The 22,182-nt window shown below is 41.3% G+C and overlaps 1 protein-coding gene across 2 annotated transcripts in view; it reads right to left on the bottom strand.

Annotated features, from left to right (window-relative positions):
* Window positions 1–21,173, bottom strand: part of ube2f (ubiquitin-conjugating enzyme E2F (putative)) — a 29,402-nt gene extending 8,229 nt beyond the window's left edge. Inside the window, exons 1-9 of one of the 2 annotated variants that reach the window (XM_068573175.1) lie at window positions 20,980–21,173; window positions 18,558–18,755; window positions 17,075–17,104; window positions 16,032–16,097; window positions 9,767–9,834; window positions 6,456–6,526; window positions 6,138–6,195; window positions 3,266–3,298; window positions 2,083–2,145 (exon numbers count right to left, since the gene is read on the bottom strand). In XM_068573175.1, coding sequence (XP_068429276.1) covers window positions 2,083–2,145; window positions 3,266–3,298; window positions 6,138–6,195; window positions 6,456–6,526; window positions 9,767–9,834; window positions 16,032–16,097; window positions 17,075–17,104; window positions 18,558–18,672 — 504 coding nt within the window. In that variant the 5' untranslated portion in view covers window positions 18,673–18,755; window positions 20,980–21,173. The remainder of the gene's footprint in view (window positions 1–2,082; window positions 2,146–3,265; window positions 3,299–6,137; window positions 6,196–6,455; window positions 6,527–9,766; window positions 9,835–16,031; window positions 16,098–17,074; window positions 17,105–18,557; window positions 18,756–20,979) is intronic. The other variant, XM_068573177.1, reaches the window with a different exon arrangement.
* Between the last annotated feature and the right edge of the window lie 1,009 nt (window positions 21,174–22,182).

Below are 22,182 nucleotides of genomic sequence, written 5' to 3'. Positions count from 1 at the left end.
AACAAAGACAGGACTTTCTCCTGATACGTCTGTGGAAAAGAATGAAATTGAAAAAGATGCCATGTATTCACCGTTTCACCCGCAAAGTACAGTTCATTATCATGCTCAGAGTGTTATTTTCCTTTCGTCTGAAATGGAATTAGCGAAAGACACATTTGTAATGCGAACGACTGTCTGAGTTTATGAACGGCTGACTGAAAATAAAAGGTATAGCAGTTTGCCTTATGTTTTATGCATCACCAACGACCTGCGACTGGGCCATGCAAATCAATCTGCATGTGCACCTGGAGCCGCAAAGTATATATGAAGACATGGACTGTGTGCGTATAGGGAGCAATAAATTGATAGTTTGCACGCTTCCATTAAACCTCACAGTTTACATCATTACTGACGGGTGCAGAGTCGGACGAGGTTAAATTTGCATCTATAAAATGTAACGGGTGGGGGACTCGCTCTGTGTGGATGCATTTCGCACTCATATAAAACGGTGGGCAGTGAATACAGTACACTATGTAGTAAATAGGGACTGATTGTGCACAAGGCCTTGTTCACAGCAGCTCAAGGGACATCAGAGAAGGCGGTAACGCACACTGCCCCACAAGGTGTGTGTTGTTTGTGTTCAACCTTTTCATCGGGCTGGTGGCGAACTGAGCAAAGGGAAGAGCGGTGGGTGCATTTTAAGCTGGGGCAAAGTCAACAAATTCACCTCATGGGCAGACTGTTGTGGCTCGGGGAAATAAAAGAAGCTTCGGCTCACCAACACATGAATAAAGGTTTCTGGAAACGTCATGAAAGGTTCCCCATTGACAATGTCCTTCTTCAACTGGGTCCATTGACTCATCGAAACAATCATGACCACAGGCCAGCAACCGATCATTATACACTATTTCTTGCTTTCTCTCACAAACAAAACACAACTCTTTACGTTTAATGGTGGAGGCGGTTCACATGGCGACCCTTATCACACACTGCTAAGTGCGTCCCAATGCATCATGGGAAATGGTACACACAAAGTGCCAAAGGTCAAATGTTGTACTTTGAAAAAAGGCTTTCAGCTCGCCTCAACTCAGGCTCAACTAACAACTATTAGCTCGGTCAGCAGGCTTCCTGCAGAGTCACATTTGTGTGGCCGGCAATCCAGGAAAGCAATTAGTGCGAGTGAAACACAGAGAACGTCAGCTTCCCCACACTTTTTGACACTGTGCAGCTGGGGAGACAGAGAGGGAATAAGTACAGAATCAATTGATCAGGGGGACCATCTTTCTGAAACATCTTGTGTGTTTTGTGTTGCTTGACGGCATGTGGCTCAGAAGATGGAGCGGCGCCGCTTCAATACCCGCCTCCTCCGCATGCCAAAGTGTCCTTGGGTGTGACACTGAACCCCAAATTGCTCCCAGAGTCTGTGCCAGCTCTGTCTGTGTGTGCATACGTGTGTGCATCTATCTTTTGATAGTGTCTCTATGTATTCCTGCACATGTACATATGCTTTGTATCTTCGTCTTTTCTGTGTCTGTATGTTGACATGAGATTATGGCAGGGCGATATAGAGAAACTGAAATATCTTATATTGCTGATTTGACTCACAGATTGTAGAGTCTGCTGTCTACTGCCGAGGCCCAGAATTACTGTACTTGTGTTAAAAATAAAAATACACCATAGTTCCACGAGTACAGCTCTGGACCACAAAGTCACAGTCATCCTCTGCTGAGAGAGGCTGCTGTGTGCTCTTCAGCCCACTGTACCGGATTAAAGCACTCTCAACTGAATATCACATAATCCCACCTAAAAATAAAAAGTGGTGTGCACAGAAAGCTAAAGCAGCAGCAGCAGCAAAAAAAAAAAGAAAAAAAGTAGCTTCTAGCATTTTGTCCTGTTATAATTTCTAGGCGAGCTGAGGGTATATGAATATGATTTTGGAGACTATAAACTAATCTTAGACGCGATAGGGAGGCCTCACAAGTGAACCATCTGCGTGGCAATGCAGACGGTTCACTTCAGTCACTGTTCGGCATCAAAATTTTCTCCCGGCCATGAAACAGAATGATGGATATGATCACCCTGAATGTGTCAGTGAAGCCTCACCTTGTCTCTCAGATGATGTTCCGCTGCATCGATGTTCAAAGGGTCATCGAAGTTCAACAGGTCCTGGAGCATAGAGAAGGGGGACGAGGGGAGAGAGAAAGAGAGAGAGAGAGAGAGAGAGAGAGAGAGAGAGAGAGAGAGAGAGAGAGAGAGAGAGAGAGAGAGAGAGAGAGAGAGAGAGAGAGAAACAGTGTGAACCCACACGTGAATGATCACGAATAGAAGATCTTTTTAAAGATCAATACTTCTACGTGTGGGTCATATTTCCCTCCCAATTTTAACAAAACAAAAAGCTGCTGAAGGAGATATTGCCCACCTCAGCACTATTTGCTGTCACCTCGGTTCTGCAACTACGGCTACGAAAACAATATAATTGTGCTTTTGCCGCAGTGATGCCAGACACAAAGAGCCTCTGTCAGAGAGTTTAGTTTTTTAAAGGAGGATGGCCTGAGGTAGTTTCTAGATTATGAGGTAAGATTCATGGCATGATGGCACATGAATGCTGATGACCGTCACCGTTATCATCACAGACACAGTGCTGACCTCAGGGGAAGTGTGGGTGCTGTGGGAAATGCGCTCGATGTTGGATTCATGCAAGCTGGCAATAACAGAGGATGCCTATCTTGCACAAAACATAATCATGATAATCATTTTCAGCTACTTACTCAGATGCATCAATGTTTAAATAAACCATTTAAAAAATATAGTATTGTTGTTTAATTCAACATATCCTCCAGTCCATTTAAACATAAAGCTTTCACATTAACAGAATACAATGATTTTTAGCCACATATCTGAAGACTTTGTAATGCATTATTCTCAAGAAATGGCACAATAAGAAAATTTGTTCTTGTTTTTTTTTTTTTTTTTTAACTTTCCCTTATCTCAAATTGTACTTTATATTGAGAAAGATAGTTTCCACAAAGAAAAGATGGACTTATTAGAGCTTTAAAGTGATAAACAATAGCCTTTGTTCCCCTCGGTATCGCCTACATACAGTCAGCCCGATCCCTGGCCTCTTTATCATTTCCATATTTAACAACAGGAAACTGCGTGTGCGTACATAACCATGGCTGTTCATGTGCTGACCGTTGTCCGGTCAGCAAAATCTAAATGTATTTCTAGGTAGCTCAGTTTCTAACAACAGAGCCCTGCTAATAGAGTAAAAACAAGCACAACTTACAGTAAACAAGGAGTTCAAGCCCCAGACAACGTCCTGGAAAAAAACAAATGAATAAGTGTGAAAGATCAAATAGTCAAAATGTATCACAGTTTCAATATTTTGATGAAAACATACACACTTCACAGGTAAACCAGTTCAATTAGAGGAACAATTAAAAATAAAAAGCAATTCATTCTTACTATTACACTAAAACTAGAACACATGGCGTTGACAAAGATCGTTGAGATTCTTTTTTAGGAATGTGCAGTTATGCAACATTGTGCAGAAACATTTAAGTTATACAACATAGTAGCAGTACATTCAATTCATTTGTGTGCGCTCAACTTGACAACCACAGCAAAATGAATACGTAGTAAAAAGACAACATAAATCATCATTGTCAATGTGCTAGAATACTATATTCATAATATCCACACGGCGGGCGTGGGGAATGGGGGGTTAAGGGTTCCCTCACCGTCAGCCTGTTTTCATATTGTTCCTTTTGGCTCGTTTTCTTGAGTGTGCAGTGTTTTAGTGCCGCAGTTTTCTTGGATTATCATCACAATAGCAATTTTATTTTTTTACTAGCTTGCAACTTTCATCATATTATATTATCCCCCCGCTTTTCTACAGCAGTGATGGAGTGTTCCAAAAGCCAACTAATAAGGGAAAGTTCATCCCACTGGGAGCTGCTGCAAACAACGACAACGGTCAGCGACGACCGAGGACTTCAAGATATTGATTTTAGGGGTTCTATGCGGTCGTGTTTCGCGCATCTCTCTCTCTAACACACACACACACACACACACACACACACACACACACACACACACACACAAAATGTCTGTTCTGTTTGCCGTGTTTGATACAAGCAAAGGAAATATGAAAATACTTCTTGCCTGAACCCGCAAAGAACCATTTCTTGCTTTTTTTATCCATTCCTTTCTCCTTTGTACTCTGGTATAAAGTCATGGATTTGAATAACAAATAAACAACCAAAATATTTTAGTCAATCCTTGTGAACGGCAAAAACAAACTATTGCCAACTGTTATTACAGCCCGTGTGTCATTAGAGGGATCAGTTAAAAAAAAAAAAAAAGAATCTGCGGTGCACTCGTTTCCGATATTGAGTTTGCCGTCTGTCCTTCCACTCAGAAAGTAGTGAGAGCGCTGCAGTGGAACGTACAATCCCAGGAACAATGCTAAGGCTATTTCATGCAGCGTAAAAGCGTTGAAGTGGACCAGAGTAGCGACAGAAGAGGGACATCATCATCACCCAATTAAAAACTTGCACAATCCCTTCTGACTCGCAGCTTTTCTTTTTTTTTTTGCACTTGCTTTTTTCCCCTCACACTGTTTAACGAGCTCACTGGGCTGCCACGCACCCGGTACCAATGACGTAAACAGCAAATGGCTGCGTTGAAACTTGGGACCAGGAACCCGAAAACAACATCCACCTTGAGTGTCAGACACGGGCCAAAGAGCCGAGACGGCGCGTCTATGAGCAGCATCAAAAGACCAGCATGCTCTCCATACAAGGTGAACGCCTCCTGGCTGCACAGTAGACAATGTCAGCCTCCACACAGTTGCTCCAGACAGACTCACAGACAGATAAAAAATGCAATTTGCTGTGTTAGTTACGGATCAGGTTAGGTTTCTTTTGATTGTTGTTAGAGTTATCATATGAAAAGAATGAAGTTGTTCACTAACTCACAGCTGCATCTCGAACAATCTACACATCGTGTCACAACAATCTTTTCACACAAAGAAGCGTTTCTATTGTGCAACATTGGATTTTTTCTTTTTGCATTGATTTTAGAAAGCATGCCGACATTAAGTTACTGAGAAGGCAAAATAAACCGCGAGGCCAAAACGCTCAGTGGCGTACAAACCAAACAGTCTTGCTGAACCAACATTATTAAATACAGACATGCTAATTATTTGATGAGGAGACATCGAACGTAGACCTACTTGACCGTGAATTAGCCTGCTTCCTTGCTTATTGTTACAGCTTCATATAATATAGAAATATCGTTACTCTATATTCTTTTTAAATGGAGTATTCTCTATTAGTTCAAACGCATTGGAAATATCGCGTCCCCACTGGGACACTGGGAACCACTCTGTCTCGCCGTTCCATCTCCCGGCTGTGTGAAATGGGCTCAACCGTTCAAAAAGAAGCTGCAAAGCTGCTTTATTACACCAGAAAATGTCCCATTTTTCTGCTCTCCACTTCTCCAGCGAGCAGACACGGCAGCTTTGATTTCACGCCTCCGTCACATGAAACGTCGCACAAATGCATTTTGTGTCGATTAAAACGAAAGCCACGGCGCCAGGAAGTGTGTATAATAAGCCTGGCTGTGTGCTCACTGGATGGCATTGCTATAATGAACACAAGCACACAGCACGCGTTCCGTATGCAAAGCCGCTTTTCCTCGCAGTGACTTCTTCCAATCAGTCGTGAGGAGGAGAAGTACTTAACACAGACAACTGGAGAATAGAGCATTTCATAGGTGACAAGCCGTCTGTGTGTTTCCTTCAGCGCTATACTGTTTGAAACATTGTATTTATAATCATGAAATACACATTTGCAGGTTTCATTTTAAACCAATGAAAATGATGCATAAAGATCGTTAGTTTTGGCAGAACATAGTGGAATGGTCTTTACAGTGGAAATCAATAGCTACATGCATGGTTTTTAAATCACTAGAAGGCCCACCTTGACTGTATAATGTGTCACCACTCTACATTTCACATGTGTGCGTTGGCTGTGATGCACAAGGCGAATCAGTTTTTCAGGCGTCAACGGCCAACCGCGTCCACGTTCATTCTACAATAACATTTTCTATTTGTCATTGATAATTTCGTGATTAAAGAAATATAATGTATTTACCTTTAAAGTTCTAGTGGGGGCCCAGCCTGTGCCATCAATGGAGTGCTCCCGCAATAAACTGGAATACAATTTAAAAAAGAAAGGTTGTCATTTGCAATTCTTGCATATTATCAAAGTCCCTTTGTGGCAGCTTTCCGTTGTACATTGTTGCCCTCACGCAACGACAAAGGTGATGCAAAAGGTTACAAACTCAAAGACCACTAGACATAAAAGATCTGACGAAGCTGTACGTGGGTGAGAATAGATGTTTAGCTTAGGAAGAACAATAACTTATCATCAAAAGAAACGTGACATTGAGGAATGTGTGGGAAGCGTTACCTCAAGCAGATCTCTCCAGTCTCTGTGATGTTAGGATGCCATATTCTGGTCAGACATCTCACTTTAGGAGGCTGAAAAATTAGCAAGAAAGGAGGAGGAGACGTTTTATTCTTGCTTTAACGATTTCATTCCATTTGAAACACTTGTAATATACGTACACTCGTGTGAGAATACACTGCTCAAAAAAATTAAACAAAACACTTTGAAAACGCATCAGATCTCAAAGTGAAAAAACGTTATGTTGGATATCTATACTGACATGGATAGTTTAATGTCTTGGGAACGAAAGGATGCCACATCGTTTGATGGAAAAACAAATTTCAGCCTACAGAGGGCTTGATTTCATAGACACCCCGAAAATCAAAGTGAAAAAAATGATGTGGCAGGCGAGTCTATTTTGCCAAAATTCAATTTTGCGTCTCAATATCTTATCTTGCCCCCGCGTGCTTGTATGCATGCTTGACAACGTCGCGGCATGACACCTTCCTGTGGCATCCTTTCGTTTCCAAGACATTAAACTATCCATATCAGTATAGACATCCAATATATATTTTTTCCACACTGAGATCTGATGCGTTTTCAAAGTGTTCCTTTAATTTTTTTGAGCAGTGTATTTATGTGAAACAAGTCTTTGCTGTACATATACGAGAGAAAACAAGTTTATTTGAAGGTAGTGACTAGAGTGTAAACAATAGGACAATATTACACTGCAGTAAGGAGACTTTGGTGTATGGACGGCTGTGGTAGCGGAGCGTTTGGCCTCAGCTCCTCAGTGGCCAGAGTGTACGCAGAGAACATGGTAGTGATGTATTAAGACTTGTTTCCTTCTACTATAACACAGTTGTATAATTACCACTTCAATGATTTGGGGGTTCGTGAGCTATTTTGATATTAAAACCAATTAATCTCGAAGGTGAGAGCGGCCCTTCTCAAAACAGCAAAGTGGTTTACAATCAGCAGACCGAGGTAAGAGGCTCGACGACTCTCCAAGGGTTTATTTTCTATCTGGATGAAGTGGAAAGTGCTCGCCGAACCAATTTATTGTGTATTTTCTAATTATGTGCCAATGCTATTCAATGCATTTCAATCAAATCTCATAGGAGGCAACAAGGCCATGAAATAAATTAATTAAAAGACACTCCAAAATTTGCCTCTCTGGTGATTTGGTTAAAATATTATTTTTCTTAAATTTTTATGAGATTCTTAAGTCGTGAGCAGTTAAATAAATCTGCCTTTAAAACTCAGGCCAGCGTCCACAGATGGCGTGTTCACTGTTCTTGGTCAACATTGATGCTTCTGTGCCTTCCAAGTCTGCATAAGCTCCATGTCCCACTGTGTATTTTGGGGCTTTGAACTTGTCACAATATCCAGATCCAGTATGATTGCTCTCCTGCTGTCAAACAATAACATCTTTGAATATTAGCATTGTGTACTGCAAAAAGAGAAAGGTGTGTGACATTTTTTCTGATTAGCATAAGCCACGCAAGCTGTAGTGAAATGACAACTGTCACAAAATCGTTTTTCAGTAGCAGTGACAGAGATAAGACAGGAGGTCAAATAACAGTAACACAGAGAGAGAGACCACATAACATAGTATTTTCCTGTTGTTCACACTGAATACAGCTCCACTTGTTTGAGACTCTGCTGCAGTCGTACCGTGCACTTAAAGTCTTTTCACACGATGACTCAACATAGTCATCCGAAAAGCCTTTTTTATGGTTAACTTGATGGATAGAAACTCAAGTACACCACATGTCTAAAAAAAATCAATGAAATGCTGTTCAGAGACAAATTGCACTGTTGTATCGTGAGCTACGGGGAACATTTCACTCCCTCAGTCCACTGATCTGATGAGTAGGCCAACAGGAAGCCGGATGACTTTAGTGGGACTCACCTGCTGTAATAATGTGTCTCTAGAATTAGCATCAGAGTAAACAGGCATCAATCCCTTGGCTCGCTTTAACTAGAGACGGGATGACGTATTTTTGTGTTTTGAAGTTAGCGTCACAGTGGTTCACACGACAAAAAAGCCAACAAGCTCTGTGGCCGACAGACGTTCATGGTACTTTTAGGATTTTTGAAGCGTGAGTGCAATCAGCAGAAGTACGATGCTTACGTTAGGCTTTTGAATCTTATCGCTATCGATTGATATTTCGTGGTCTCAGTTAGAAACTTGTTAGCAACCACCTTTTTTTAAGAAGTTTTAAAGCTTCTCAATTTACGAGAGAGTGGTATTTAGTGACATCATACAAAGCTAAAAAAAACAAACTATTGACTTCAAGACGAGGGAGCCGGAAGTGCAAAAAAAACGCCGACTCATGTCCAGGATTTAGGACTCATTCCGGCAAGCCTTCCACATTTGTTTGTGTAATTTAACCGCATTATGGATCCAACATGATTTTAATAAAAGGTAATAGGCCGACTGATGAGGAGGAATGCTTCTGAAAATGTTTGTCTGGGCTCACCGCTCCTCTCACAGGAGCAATTCTCTACTTGAACGCCACTACGCCTTACTTCACCAATCAATTAACCTTTCATGATTGAATGTGTACTATTCATCATTCTGTGGCAGGCGTCATAAAACTGCAACAGGTGGCTGCACGTAGAGGAAACAGTGTGCGTGATTAAAGACAAAGATACAAAGCATATGTACACACACACGCAGTGAGTTAAGCTTGTGTTAAAAGAACCAATAATAATGCATTTAATTTATATAGTGCTTTTCGTGGTACTTAAAGTCATTTTACGCAACAGTTAAAATATCCTAAAAGCTAAGCAATAAAACAAGTACAATAAAACAACTAAAAATAAATAAAAACAGTAAGAGCACAGGCATACATTAAAAGCAGATCTAAAGAGGTGAGTTTTGATTTGGGATTTGAATGTGAGGAGGTCGGAGTAGTCACGGATCAATTAACACATAAAGCAAAAAGTTGAACAAGGTAAGTTCACCCTGTGAAGCCCAGGTGGAAAAATAATGCAATGTAGTCTGCAGAAATTCCACACAGAGAATAGAAAAAAATTGACTGCTCGGCGCCCTGACATTGCTATATGAATGTGTATGAAAGGAAATGGAGGTTTTAGAACACCGTGCACATATTTTTAGTCCGTGATTTGAAGGCACCACCACTTCCCTCCAGAGACGGCTTCATGCACAAAACAACAGGGCAGAAAAATCTGGAGTCGTTATTTTTGACAGGCCAAAACAGGAAGCTACCGACTGATGCTGGTGATGACACAAATACGCAGGTGGGCATGCATAGAGACACACACAGGCAGACCAAACTGTAAGGAATCACTGGACCACTCACCACCATGTTATATGCTTCAGGAACGTCTATTTCAAACTGAAACCTTCCATTTTGGTAGTACCCCTCATCTGGAAGAAGACGGAGGAAGAAAGACAAGAGGTCAAGGGTTTTCAATTATCTATACACATTACATTCCAGGTTTAATGACAAACAACAAATTATAAATTCCTGTAGAGAGAGGGCCTTCAGTTGTCATACACTGCTGATCGGGGTTAAAACAATGTGTCAAGAGACTTCCTGGATGAATTATTATGCAGTGAAAAAGAAAAATTATTAAAAAACCTTGAAGACAAAGACTTAAAGAACCGGTAAGCAGATGACAAACGATTCCTTGGAGAAATCATAACGGTCCATCTCTATAGCTGTAAGATTAAAATAAGAATAAAGTCACAAAGTGACTGATGCAGAATTGGATTTGCCCAAAGCCACGAGCTCTCCCGTGCCGCAGTGGTGGTAGCATTAAAATGGCGTCTGCGTCTGACGAACGAAGATCGACCAGCTCAACCTGAGATCAATGACTGTGAGGCAGGAGAGTAAATGAGGGCTCCTTTAGGTCAAACGCAACACCTGCTTAATCCTCCATTTCCATTTAATACTTACTACCCTACAGCTAATACCCTACATTAATTGGCTGTGGACAATTGTGCGATCGCTCAGCCCCGCCAGTTCTTGCCGTTGCGTCTGTGAGCAAGACACTTAACTATGAATGCTCTCCGTTGCTGTTTCTACGGTGTATATAGCAAAAATGTAAGTTGCTTTGGATGAAAGCGTCAACTGAATATAATGTAACGTTTCTTCTGTAACGTGCACTTTCAGCGAGTCGAGAAGGACAAGAAAAAAATCCTGCCTGTTAGAGCTCACACAGGTGTGGATTGATACTCCTGGCAACTTCTGATTGAACTCAAGAAAGTGAGCGCGCGAGATTGTGAGGAAAGTAAAGCGCTCTGTAATGAGCCATGTTTGCACTGAGCAGCCGGTATCCAGTTGTGCACATCTGTGCTACATTTTGAACCATCTCACTCCAATACGTGGAGAGGGAAACCTTTGAAATAATATGCAATTCAAAAAGTTCTTTCAATGCCGCTCTGACATGGTGTCGATGCCACGTAATACTGTGTTTCAGAGCAAAAGGTTTCAATTCAAATATTGGCATGAAGACAATCAGCTCCCCCCTCCGCTCCCTACCTCCATAATCAAACACTGGGCAATTTGAGATAAGGCCGTTGTCAAAGGGCTATCTAAACCTCACCCAGATTCCATTTGCTGCAACAAAGACAGGGGTCCAGTTTAATTAGACTGCACAAACAGTCTGCCCTGTATTATGAATGAGAAGAGGGAGCACCGCACTGTGAGGAGCAGAGATACAGCTTAAACAAACTTTGAAGTAGAAAAGAGGATAAAGGAGGAAACAGCGACACATCGAAAACCGAGCCATGGGTGGAGAGAGGAAAAAAAGACAAGGTACAAAAGGCAGTTACAATATAGAAAGAAAAGCAACGAACTGAAAGAAAAGGGGAGCGTCCACTGACTAACAGCGGCAGTCAGACGTCATCAATAATTCATGAGTGTCTTCCGTGCGCTGGAACAATCAGTCTTTTCTGTCACAAGACACTGGGCCTGCAAGCTGTACACACACTGACACACACATCTTCAAACAACTGAACTCAGAGTCTTGAGGGAAAATAGACTCGAGACATAATTTGTTCGGGAGCTTAAAAGTTTGCATGGAAAGATGCAACTTAGTTGGTAAAAGGAACAACGTGTAGCATTTAGGGGGATCTGTGGGCAGAAGCTGAGTATATAAATAATAAGTATGTTTTTTTTCTTGTTGTGTATAATCACTTGACAAAAAGTATGGTTGGGTTTTTGTTACCCTAGAGCAATGAGATTAAATTATTAGATGTGACTATGCAGAGAAATCAATCAGAAATTTCTCAACTTTATGATTGCCTGTAACAATTCTGTGACACCGGGCTCCACGTTTCTTACCGCCGCCCCTGAACGCATCAATTTCCTGTTGATTCCAATGTAACCCTCCCAAGACACATCTCTTCTGTTGGTTACGAATGTTGAATTCATAAAAGAAGATTTAGATTCCTTCCCTGACCGCTTCCGTGTTCAGCAGGTGCATGTTTAGAGCAGTTGGGCATTTAAATGCATGCTAAAAATGCTTTCACACCACAAACAAACCCCGACAGGGACAAATATACAGCGGACCGCAATCCACCTTTAAAAGCCGTCTGGGTAAACACCCGTTACTTCAAATGGAAACGGAGCCACAACTTTTGACTACCTAACTGCATCAAAGAAATTAACCAACCTTCACCCAGATATATTGTCTTGATTGAATCCCACCCTCCTCCCCCTTCTCCTGCAGGGAGAATTGAAGCGGAGTGACAGGTACAGGCTATGACTGGTGTTGACAGATAATTACTGTTAGCCAGCAGAACGCTGAGAGACACGTCCATACCACGAGAGAAGATGACAGCTCATCTGAAAGAGCAGTTTACAGATAAATGGGACCCTAAAAACATGTCACTGGAAACATTTGATGTGAGAAACGGCCAACGCAGAGGACAGAATGTCTGATTCCTATTTGATCGAGTTTGATAGTTTGCTTGGAGTTCAGGGGGTTCGTTAGCACTGATTGAAAGCTCCGATAAAAGACTCCCCAGCTTTGATTTGTGTTTTTCTAAAGAATAACAACTGTTGCTTTAACAGAAGATTAAACATGTGTTTGATTAATTGGTTCTGATGCTCATGACAGTCAATCCCATGGTGTGTCTAGATTGGTGGTCAGTGGCTTTGGCCATATTAGGTGATTCCCACGAGATATCTATCTATCTATCTATAAATATAAATATATATTGTATTATTGTTGTATATTTTTGTTGTCTCGATAAGAAAAACAAAGGTTGAACTTGACTCTAAACTATGCTTTCTTGCTAAGATGTACTTTTTTCAACGCACACTACACTCCGCTCCCTGTCTGCAGGGTTCTGCACAACAAGACCCCAATTATCCGTATGCAAATCAAGCAGGAATAAAGTACCCGTCTGAACACACAAAGAGAACGTCACTTTTCTTTTTAATTATTGCATTTCTAATAATCCGAACAATGACATGTGAAAAGGGGTTCACCCCCAGAGTGTCGCTGGTGTCCCCATTCCTCAGAGACACAGGGGGTCTAGAGCAACAGGGTCGCGACACAGAGCTGTTGCATGGGAAAGGGAAAGGAAACTAAGTGGAGCAACTGACTTTTTTTTGGGCCATGTAGCAAAAACGTATAATACGTTACTATTGGTAGAAATACATTTTGATCAAATACTTTGCTCTCAGCCAAGTAAAACCACTGAATGAGAATTGTGTGTCAGCAAAAAAATCTCAATTACCAAAAACCTAGGCTTTTTTTTTTTACACATAATGCGACGCAATGTGTTTTTCGGCGGTATTAAAACTGTATTAAGTTTTATTTTGTTTTATTGAGGAACAAACAGCTGTCAATCCAACGTTTAAATTCCAGCATTATCTGATTCATGTTTCTACTGTTCAAAGCAAACGGAGAAGTTCCCCTTGAGAAACATAGGTAACACAAAGAGAGGAAAACACAAAAGGGGGAAGGAGTAAAGAAAAAAGGACAGGACAGAAGCACTTACATGAGCCTTGAGCTATAAACTCTCCGAATAAGTCCAGATGATTTTACCTCACATTGGTTTGGATGGAAGAGATATTTGACAACCTGCGTCCTGAGGCGAGTTCCCGTTTTGCATTTTACATTTTCCTGACCACTTCCCCGCAGTGCAAATGGATGCTTCGGTGGGCATTATGCCCAGTTACTAAACAACAAATCGGTGAGGAGATTTGACAGGACAGTATGAAGACGGCAGGATAAACCGACACCTTGCACATCGCATCTACTACAGAGACGCACATAGATGACTCAAGGTGGAATTTTCTTTTTCCTTAATAAACTTCCACGACTTTCATGTATATTTTTCATGAAAAAGATATTGTAAAATGTAGTTCAATGATTAGTGTTAATACTTTACAGTGGCCTAGTTCTGTTTAGATGCTTGTTTCCTTAATGTACTGTATTCGGTCTGACTCCAGATAAGAGTGGTCCTCTGGCGAGAGGAGAAAAAAACGCCAGATGTAATTCAGGGGCAAACAGAGAGTGCAGGAAAAGAGGAAGAGAACAAAAAACAACAAAGTGAAAGGAAGTGACAGGTGAAAGAGGGATGGGGCGCGTCAGGGGAGACAGAGGTCCTGAATAATTGAGCAAGACTTTCCCTGGGAACTCAATCTCCTTATCAACTCCCCTTCAAGACCATGACACCAAAAGTGTGTCTCTAATTGCTGAACTTTGCTTTTCTCTGCAGATTTTGCTGACAAAGTCCTTTGTGGAAAACTAAGCTGGCGACACTGAGCCTATTCAGGTGACAGGGAGATGGATAACACACACACACACACACACACACACACACACACACACACACACACACACACACACACACACACACACACACACACACACACACACACACACACACACACACAAAGTCTGAAACAGCTAGAAAGCATTGCAAGAATTCACCACTTCCTAAAACATCCAGATATTATAACATCTTAGTGTTACAAAAAATTGGATGCAGAGACTGGCTTCTAACAAATGTAAGAGACAAAATAAGATACACCAGATAAAATGACTAATGACAAAATATGGTTGCCAGGTCTCTGAAACCACATTGGACATTGGACATTAGCACCCATAATTGCACAACGGTCACAAAAAGTGATCCCTCCTTTTTTTCTTGCATCTCTCTGCGAAAGTTCAGCCCCTCATGTCAACTTCTGCTCGTTATATGCACAAGGTCTTTTCAAGATGAACATCCCTTACGACAGGAAACCACTTAAGTTAGGTTAAGGCGGCGAAACTGAGGAAAAGGTGGTGGCTCGGGTTCAAATAGTTACAGAAGTGGCGTTACAGAAGCTACGGGACAAACATATTACAGTTGAAATGACTTCTGGTTACAGCAACAGCGGCCTCCTGGACTAAAATACAACGTTTTGATCAACCATCGACCCTGACTTTCCGACTTACGTCTTCATACTTCCTTGTTTTGTGATTAAGTGAAATAAATAAATAAAAAATCTTGTGGGATATACAAACAGTGCATTACTTTTATTGCTTGAATTGGCCTGAATAAGCCCAAATTGGTAAACGATCTCTCAAAGTGCTCCTACGGGAGCAATTTGGGCATAAGTGTCTTGGCTAAGAACTTATCAACATGGATTGGAGGAGCCAGGGATCCGACTGCTTGAAGGAGAACTCGCTCGTCTCCCGCCATATGGTCAAAAGAGTATTTGAAAATAACGTTTAACTCCATTTCCAGGCCCTGTCTTTGGCCCTCTCTCTTTCCAGTACTCGCATCTTCCACACAAAAACACAAAGCTGTTTTTCTCTCGGTCTCTCGTGTGGCTTGTGTCTCTCCAGTACTTGTGGTAATGCCACATCAGTGTGCTGGGTTTGTCCAATATTCCACAGGTGACCGATTTAGCTTAGAACACTGCTGACGAAGCCGATGGCACGACTCTGCGGCAGTTTCGTTAAAGTGCGGAGAAGACTGGAGCGCCCGCTTCAACAGGGGAACACTCAGAAGACTAACATGGATGAACAAAGATGTGCAGTCTCCCATCCCACCACAACATGCTCCCCCAGAACTAAAATCAAATTGGAGTAATAATAAATCTGTTCAGAAAGCAATTCAATTGATCCACGTGAAGCCATCTGTGCAAATCAACGCGTGTGCGTCGGGTGCAGGTATTTTCCTCTCATTAATAGGTTGAAAGCTGTTAAACTGTTGTGCTCCGTGTACTTTGTCAGGTCATTAAGTCCAGACAGTGACTCCCCGGCGTTCGCACCGGTCACCAGTCTGTCTCTGCCTGTTATCAGTTTCTATTTATAACATGCAGTCGATTCCCTCTCTCATAATACACAGCAATATTAAGGTGGTTTTCCTTGACCTGTTTGCATCTTGCACTTTGTTGAGCTTTGATACTTTGATTAAATCTCAAACTTTACAACACAAAATTTCATCGGTGTTTGCCTTTTACTTTGGATATTTGGGTGTTTGATTCTAAAACAACATTAAACTCAGAGTCTACCAATATAATGAGCAACCAACCACGCTGCTGCATACCATCAATAGAGCAGTTGTGACATGATTAAAGCAGATAAAGAAAAAAAGAGTGATTCTTCTCTTACCAGGAGACACTGCGAGCTGAAAATGATGCAGCTTGTCCTCATCTGGGAAACTAGCTTTGCATGTACCTGGACAAGAACAAATGGAGGGGGTTATTAGTTATTACAGCCAAAGATAAAAGCCAGAAGCAGCTGTGTGAAGAACTAGCATTAATCTTTATTACTTGCCTTTGTGTCAAACAGCAGCATTAACATCAACAATATATTGTATTCAGCCACAGTATGTTCACACCGTCCACACAGACTGCAGGATTTATGCCTTGGGACTCGCTGTGGCACTACATTCCCCCCTGGTGTTCAAGGATGTCTACTGCGCCCATAATGGGAGCGCTTCTTTTTTTAATTTTTTTTTTACCCTATTCACATGTAAAATGTTTTTCAATCCTACTTTAAATCACACCTTAACCTGTTATAATCTGTGCAAACAACTGTGTGTAATATTAAACATATTGTTTGCGGTGACGACTGTAAGAAGTGTTCAGGAAACACTGCCTGATGTGAATCTGCTTTTTAGTTGGGCAGAGCAGACAATCTACAACATATGTTCACATCTTGTACATCTACATGAACAAAACGGCACTCTGAAAAAACACTGAAGATCATTTTATCCCATCGGACAGATTGTTTGTCTATTATTTCATTATTTATGCCAACGCGCCGCAGCAACCTCCAGACTTATCAAACAACATCATGCAAAGCAACTTTAAAGCATTAATTCATAATAAAAGTATAACAGAGTATCAATATGTATATGTGTATATATATATATATATATATATATATATATATATATATATATATATATATATATATATATATATATATATATATATCGATATTTACAATATTACATTATGTAAATTTGTTATTTATTTAATATTTATGTCACTTTAAGTCGTTCAGCTGTCGCTCCTTCAGATGTGTTGACTAGGAGAAGATGTGGGGCCGCTTAACAAACACTCATGTAAACACAGGGAGGAATGCAAAGTCAGAGAGAGGCTGACTAAACTGAAGCCGGTGTGTATGGAAGTGGAAAGAATACTCACTAGGGAGATTGGCTTCAAGTTCTGCAACTTCTATTGAGAGAAGAAAAAATAATTATGAATAAGGGAAGAGAGCAGAGAGCAGACACACACACACACACACACACACACACACACACACACACACACACACACACACACACACACAGACACACAAAGATGTGAGATCCTCACACAATGAAAGCCAACAATGTCACACTCCTGCTTTTTTTGTTACATACAAGTCAGGAAAAGTATATTGTCCAACATGCAAGTTGTAAATGCATAACAACACAATGCTGCGGAGAAAAAACAGTCATTGAGTGGTCACAGAAGGGAGGAGCTAAAAAAAAAAAAAGAAGAGAGATGAAAGAAATGAGAAGTGAAGCGTGTAGGGTTGTTCAGCTGGTGCAGCCTCTGGGTCAAGTCTGGTTGCATTTTTTTTCTTTTTCTTCTTTTTTTCTTTTCTTAAATGCTCTCAGGTTTGCTCCGACGCTGCTTTCGCTGCTTTTATGCATCAGCTGGTGTAACACTTTAAAAAAAAAAAAGATGGGAGGTGGGGCAATAACACTAAGCTAGAACCCTCCCTTCTGGCTGAAGGTGTGCTTCACAGTGATATCGACTGCTTCAGTGTTTTCCTGTAAACTCACAGTGGTAGATGGTTTACTTGACACACACTGCATTTCTTTTTGTCATGTTTAGTTATTTGAAATAGCCACTGACGTTCTTTGAAGAGTAAATGATCAGCACCAGGGATGGACCAATACCGACACTGATTCAAATAGCTAGATAGGGTATTCAGTTCAATTTCATATGTATGATTTAATATTTTACAAAGTTTAGCTAAACAAGACCGAAAAGCAAGTCATTCAGACGTCGTTCTGGAGGGCATTTAAATGGGTGCTTGGGAGATTACATCCACCCACTTTTATATAAAACTGTATATGAATGGGAGCAGCATTGGACAAAAAACACTGTTGAATCTACTCTTCTCCAAACTATAGTCTTCATTCCAATGGTCATAGTGGTTGGGTATAATAATGCCTTTAAGTATGTACTGTATATGTATGGACTGAAGCAAAGACGGGAGAACCCAGAAAGGTGAAATGGTGGCAGCGCAAGAAGACAAACGTGATAAAAAAAAAACGACAAGGCAAGCGTTTGAAATTGAAGGGGGGGGGAGGAGGCAGGTGTCAGGAAGGTGCATCTCAAGGCAGCAAGAGAGGTAACTATAAATAAAACCCAAGGAGCAAGAGGTAGAAACATGTTCAGAGAGAAAGAAGGGAAATCAAGAGGCAGGTTTATAACAGAAAAAGAAATTTGAAGGACAAAGCCCATACACCAATAGAGGATAAGGAACATTTTTTTGTATGCGTGTGTGTGTGTGGGGGGGGGGGGGGGGCAGTGAAATAACAATGTTGGCCTTTAAATATTTAGCTTGTTATGCATCTGTATGAAAGAAAATGAGGTGAGCTGATGAAGCAATGGGCCAAGTGGGCCCGGGTACCTTTGGTAAGGAGGCGGTCCCTGATGGAGATCCGGTGGGTTGAGTCGGAGGCTCCAGAGGCACGGCCCGTCTTTCCTCCGTCGTCCCTCTTCAGCTTACTGGCCAATGTAAGCATGGCTGGGCTGCTGTGGTCCGCCTCGGTCTGCTTGGCGCCGCACTGTGCTCCGCCTCCCCCCAGCCCGCTGCTCAAAAAAAGTCCTGTCAATCACACAGGCCGTTATCAACAAACAAGTTGATATAAAATAAAGGTGGAAAAAGAACAAACAAGTGAATATAGAATAGAGGTTTATAATATTTAAATAAAAAATTCACACTGGGTTTTCACTCACAGACCAGAAGCATGTGTGCGAGGTGAACTGGCAACTTTAAAATTGCTCAACAGTCATTCACTCTGCAGCTAGCCCAATAAGTTGGAATAGGCTTCACCCCCACCCACAACACTGCACAAAACCAGTGGACATATAAATATAATGAAAGGCTGGATCGGTGGGAAATAAAACAACACAGAGAAGGGTCTTCTAACGTACATTATATCCAAGGCCAAAGCTCAGAGAAGATAGGTCTTGAGATCTTTTCACACCATGTTACTCATACTATGAGGTAGTGGTTGATGATGTTTATACAACCCTACAGCAATAAACTAACAACTATGACACCATTCTATTCCAGTGGGAAAATGGAGTGCTTAACATTGATTAGAGGAGCCAAAATGCAATTAAGACTCTCTGTTTTGGAAAGACATGTGGGGCCACAAGTTGTCCAAGCAAAAGTGTTGCATCTTGTTACATAACAGTGCACGAAACTGATTGAAATAATAACGAAACCTTTCAAGCTGTTCGAAACACAAAAATACCTACTCAGAGAGTGAAATTAAATGTATGCAGTATGAATAAAGGAGTTTAATTCTGTTAATCTGCTATCTGAACTCAGAAGTTCATAGCAAAACTATAAAAACATGTATTTATGGGATACTGTTTAATTGTTTACAAAAAAAAAAGAAGATTGTACGAGACAGAAAGGAGTCTACAGAGACAAGAATCGAAAATCAGCTGATGGTCTGATTGCCGTTTTGGTTTGCTGAACGAGATTCAACAGGCTCACTGGAACAGATAAGGGACAGGAAGCCGAAAGACTACTTCAAACGCTTCTGCCAACTTTGGCAAGCAGCCGGTATCTACGGCAAAACGGTGTTAAACTCAGAGATAAAAGCGTTCACTCTCTGTAAACATGTCTTCTGTAACTGTTTACACATTGCAGCCCCAGAGCGGGCCTCTGCCTTTTCTGTTGTTTACTTATTTCCTGGTAGCATTTTCTTATTCTTCTGCATGTGCACAAAGAACAATATCCATAATGGATTAGCACATTTTGAATTAAGGAATGACAGCTTAATCCTTACAAAAATATGATAGAAGAATTTTCAAATTACCTAAACATTAAATTACTCAATTCCATGTTTCAAACTAGGAAGTAATGTGTTGCTTGGGTTAGGAAACCTGACTTTAAGACCACTAGTTTTACCTGCTGAAGCCCACCGGTATTGTTTCTCTAAAAGTACAACTCTGCAGGTGGTGCAGAGGACGTTTAACCTCTTTAGTCCAGTCTGTGTGAGTTCATTTGGACAGCAACAGCAGCGGAGGGCGAGGCTATTAGCTATCAGGTATCAGTGCGACCCATAACATGCGTGTCATTGACTCCACCTGCCTCAGCTGTCAGTCACTGCACTGACACATGCTACCTGGATAAGATAATCCTTTATTAGTCCCACAGAGGGAACATTTATAGGATTTCAGTGGCAAAGGGTAAAGTGTAAACAAGGGACAACAACAAGTAAAACAAACTAGGTGGAGGGGATGCAGAGAACAGCTGTCAGAGAAGAAAAACTAAAAAAAACATTGCACGAACAGGTCAACACAACTAGCCCGCACATAAACACACACCTGCACTGCTAAAAATGAATATATCATCTTAACTATACATAGAATATGGAGCAAGTTTAAACAAAAGAGGGTATAGCCTGTCTTTAATGTTGGGAACCAACGCTAAATGAGTCCAGCTAACTTGGTCTGGCACTCTTAGCACAAGGAAGTGCGTGTCCCTCTGGACAAAAAGCTTTTAGACTGGAGTCAATGGTAACGCCAATGTAACGCGAGTACTTTTAAAAGTTACGTTACCGGCTCGTCGCTGTACTTTTAGCTCGTTCACCGGCGTTGACAACGAACCGCTAACGCCGCTAAATCACAGCTAGCTAGACGCAAAGTCGGTGCTTAAAACCAGCCCCGGCTCGCGCTCGATACTCGTGCACGTTGCCAAGGGCCCGAATTAATGTCACTCGTTTTAAATAGTGGAGGCGCACGAGTTATTAACGGAGGAGCTCTGCTAGCCAGCGTTAGCTTGTGTGTTGCCTTTTTTATTTTTTTTTTACCTGCTTTCTCAGAGCTCGCGCTCTTTGCTACACCATAATCAGCCGCCCTCCTCTGTGCTGTCTGCGTACCCCAGCCGGAGGTTATGGGAGGCACGTCCGACTGTAAATAACTTCAAAAATGATTATTTCGGGGGCTCGGAGTGGATATAAACTGATTGGAGAGTCAGCTGTCAGAACTTCGCTCCGGTGTCATGGGCAACGGAAGCGCAGTGCGTGCGTGTGTTATTGTTGTCCGTGTTGACTCGGCGGCAGATGAACAGTTCCGCGGAACGGAGGACGAGTTGCACTCAGTTCCTGTGGGTAAGGCCTTGAAAATTAACACGCAGTAGCTGAGTGGAGATGTTTTACTGTCCCAACACAATTATGTATGGTATTCATTGCCTATGAATATAAAAAGCAAATAGCCCATAATAGATGAATTCCCCTCCCATCTTTTAGTTTAAAAAAAAAAAAAGCCAAATGTTTGCTTTTATTTTTAACCAAAGTTCTAAATTAGCTTTCTATAATTAAAAGAGCTGAGAGAAAACATTTGCGGAATAAGGAACAGTATTTGTATTATAACTGTCCTATTATTTCTTAGTGTCTGCCCAGCAGCTTTTTTTAAACATTATATGAATATCGTTTACTATTGGACATTATTTATTCAAGTGCTTTTGCTATGTCAATTACCCCCAAATTGCTCTAGCGATTGACATCTTCTAAAATCCCCAATAATATAGCCTATTTCAAAAACATACAGACACACATACAATACGCACAAACGTCTTGAAGAGAGCACCATTTGCAAAATGGAAAGCTGAGACTCACTGTTTGACAGAATAGCTCATTTGCTTTTGAGCAAACCCAGTTCACCCTAAAGTATTTGGACAAAGCTGTGATTCACTCAGCCAGTTGTTACGGACCCAGGGGCATAAGGGCTCTCACTGTAAACAAGAACATGCTCTTGACTGACCTGCCTGCTTAGATGAAGCTTTTTAAAGAGAGGAGTCTGTTAATCTTGGACCAGATGATTATATTGTATTTCATCTAGATCTGTTTAGACAGGTGTTGGCCGTCAGGCTTTCAATGATGCTCATACCAAAGTACAACCAAACTTACCCCTCATCACATGGTGTGCTTTTGTTATTCAATGGTGCAAACTGAGGACAAAGCACACATCTGTATTTATTCATCGGGGTGATATTACTACATTGTAGAGTTGTA

This window comes from Clinocottus analis, unplaced genomic scaffold (genome assembly GCF_023055335.1).
Source record: "Clinocottus analis isolate CAN_PGR_092001 unplaced genomic scaffold, fCliAna1.0.p SCAF_12, whole genome shotgun sequence".
Lineage (NCBI taxonomy): Eukaryota > Metazoa > Chordata > Actinopteri > Perciformes > Cottidae > Clinocottus > Clinocottus analis.
The sequence above is the reverse complement of the archived record's forward strand: the minus strand, read 5'-3'. Positions and strand labels throughout refer to the sequence as shown.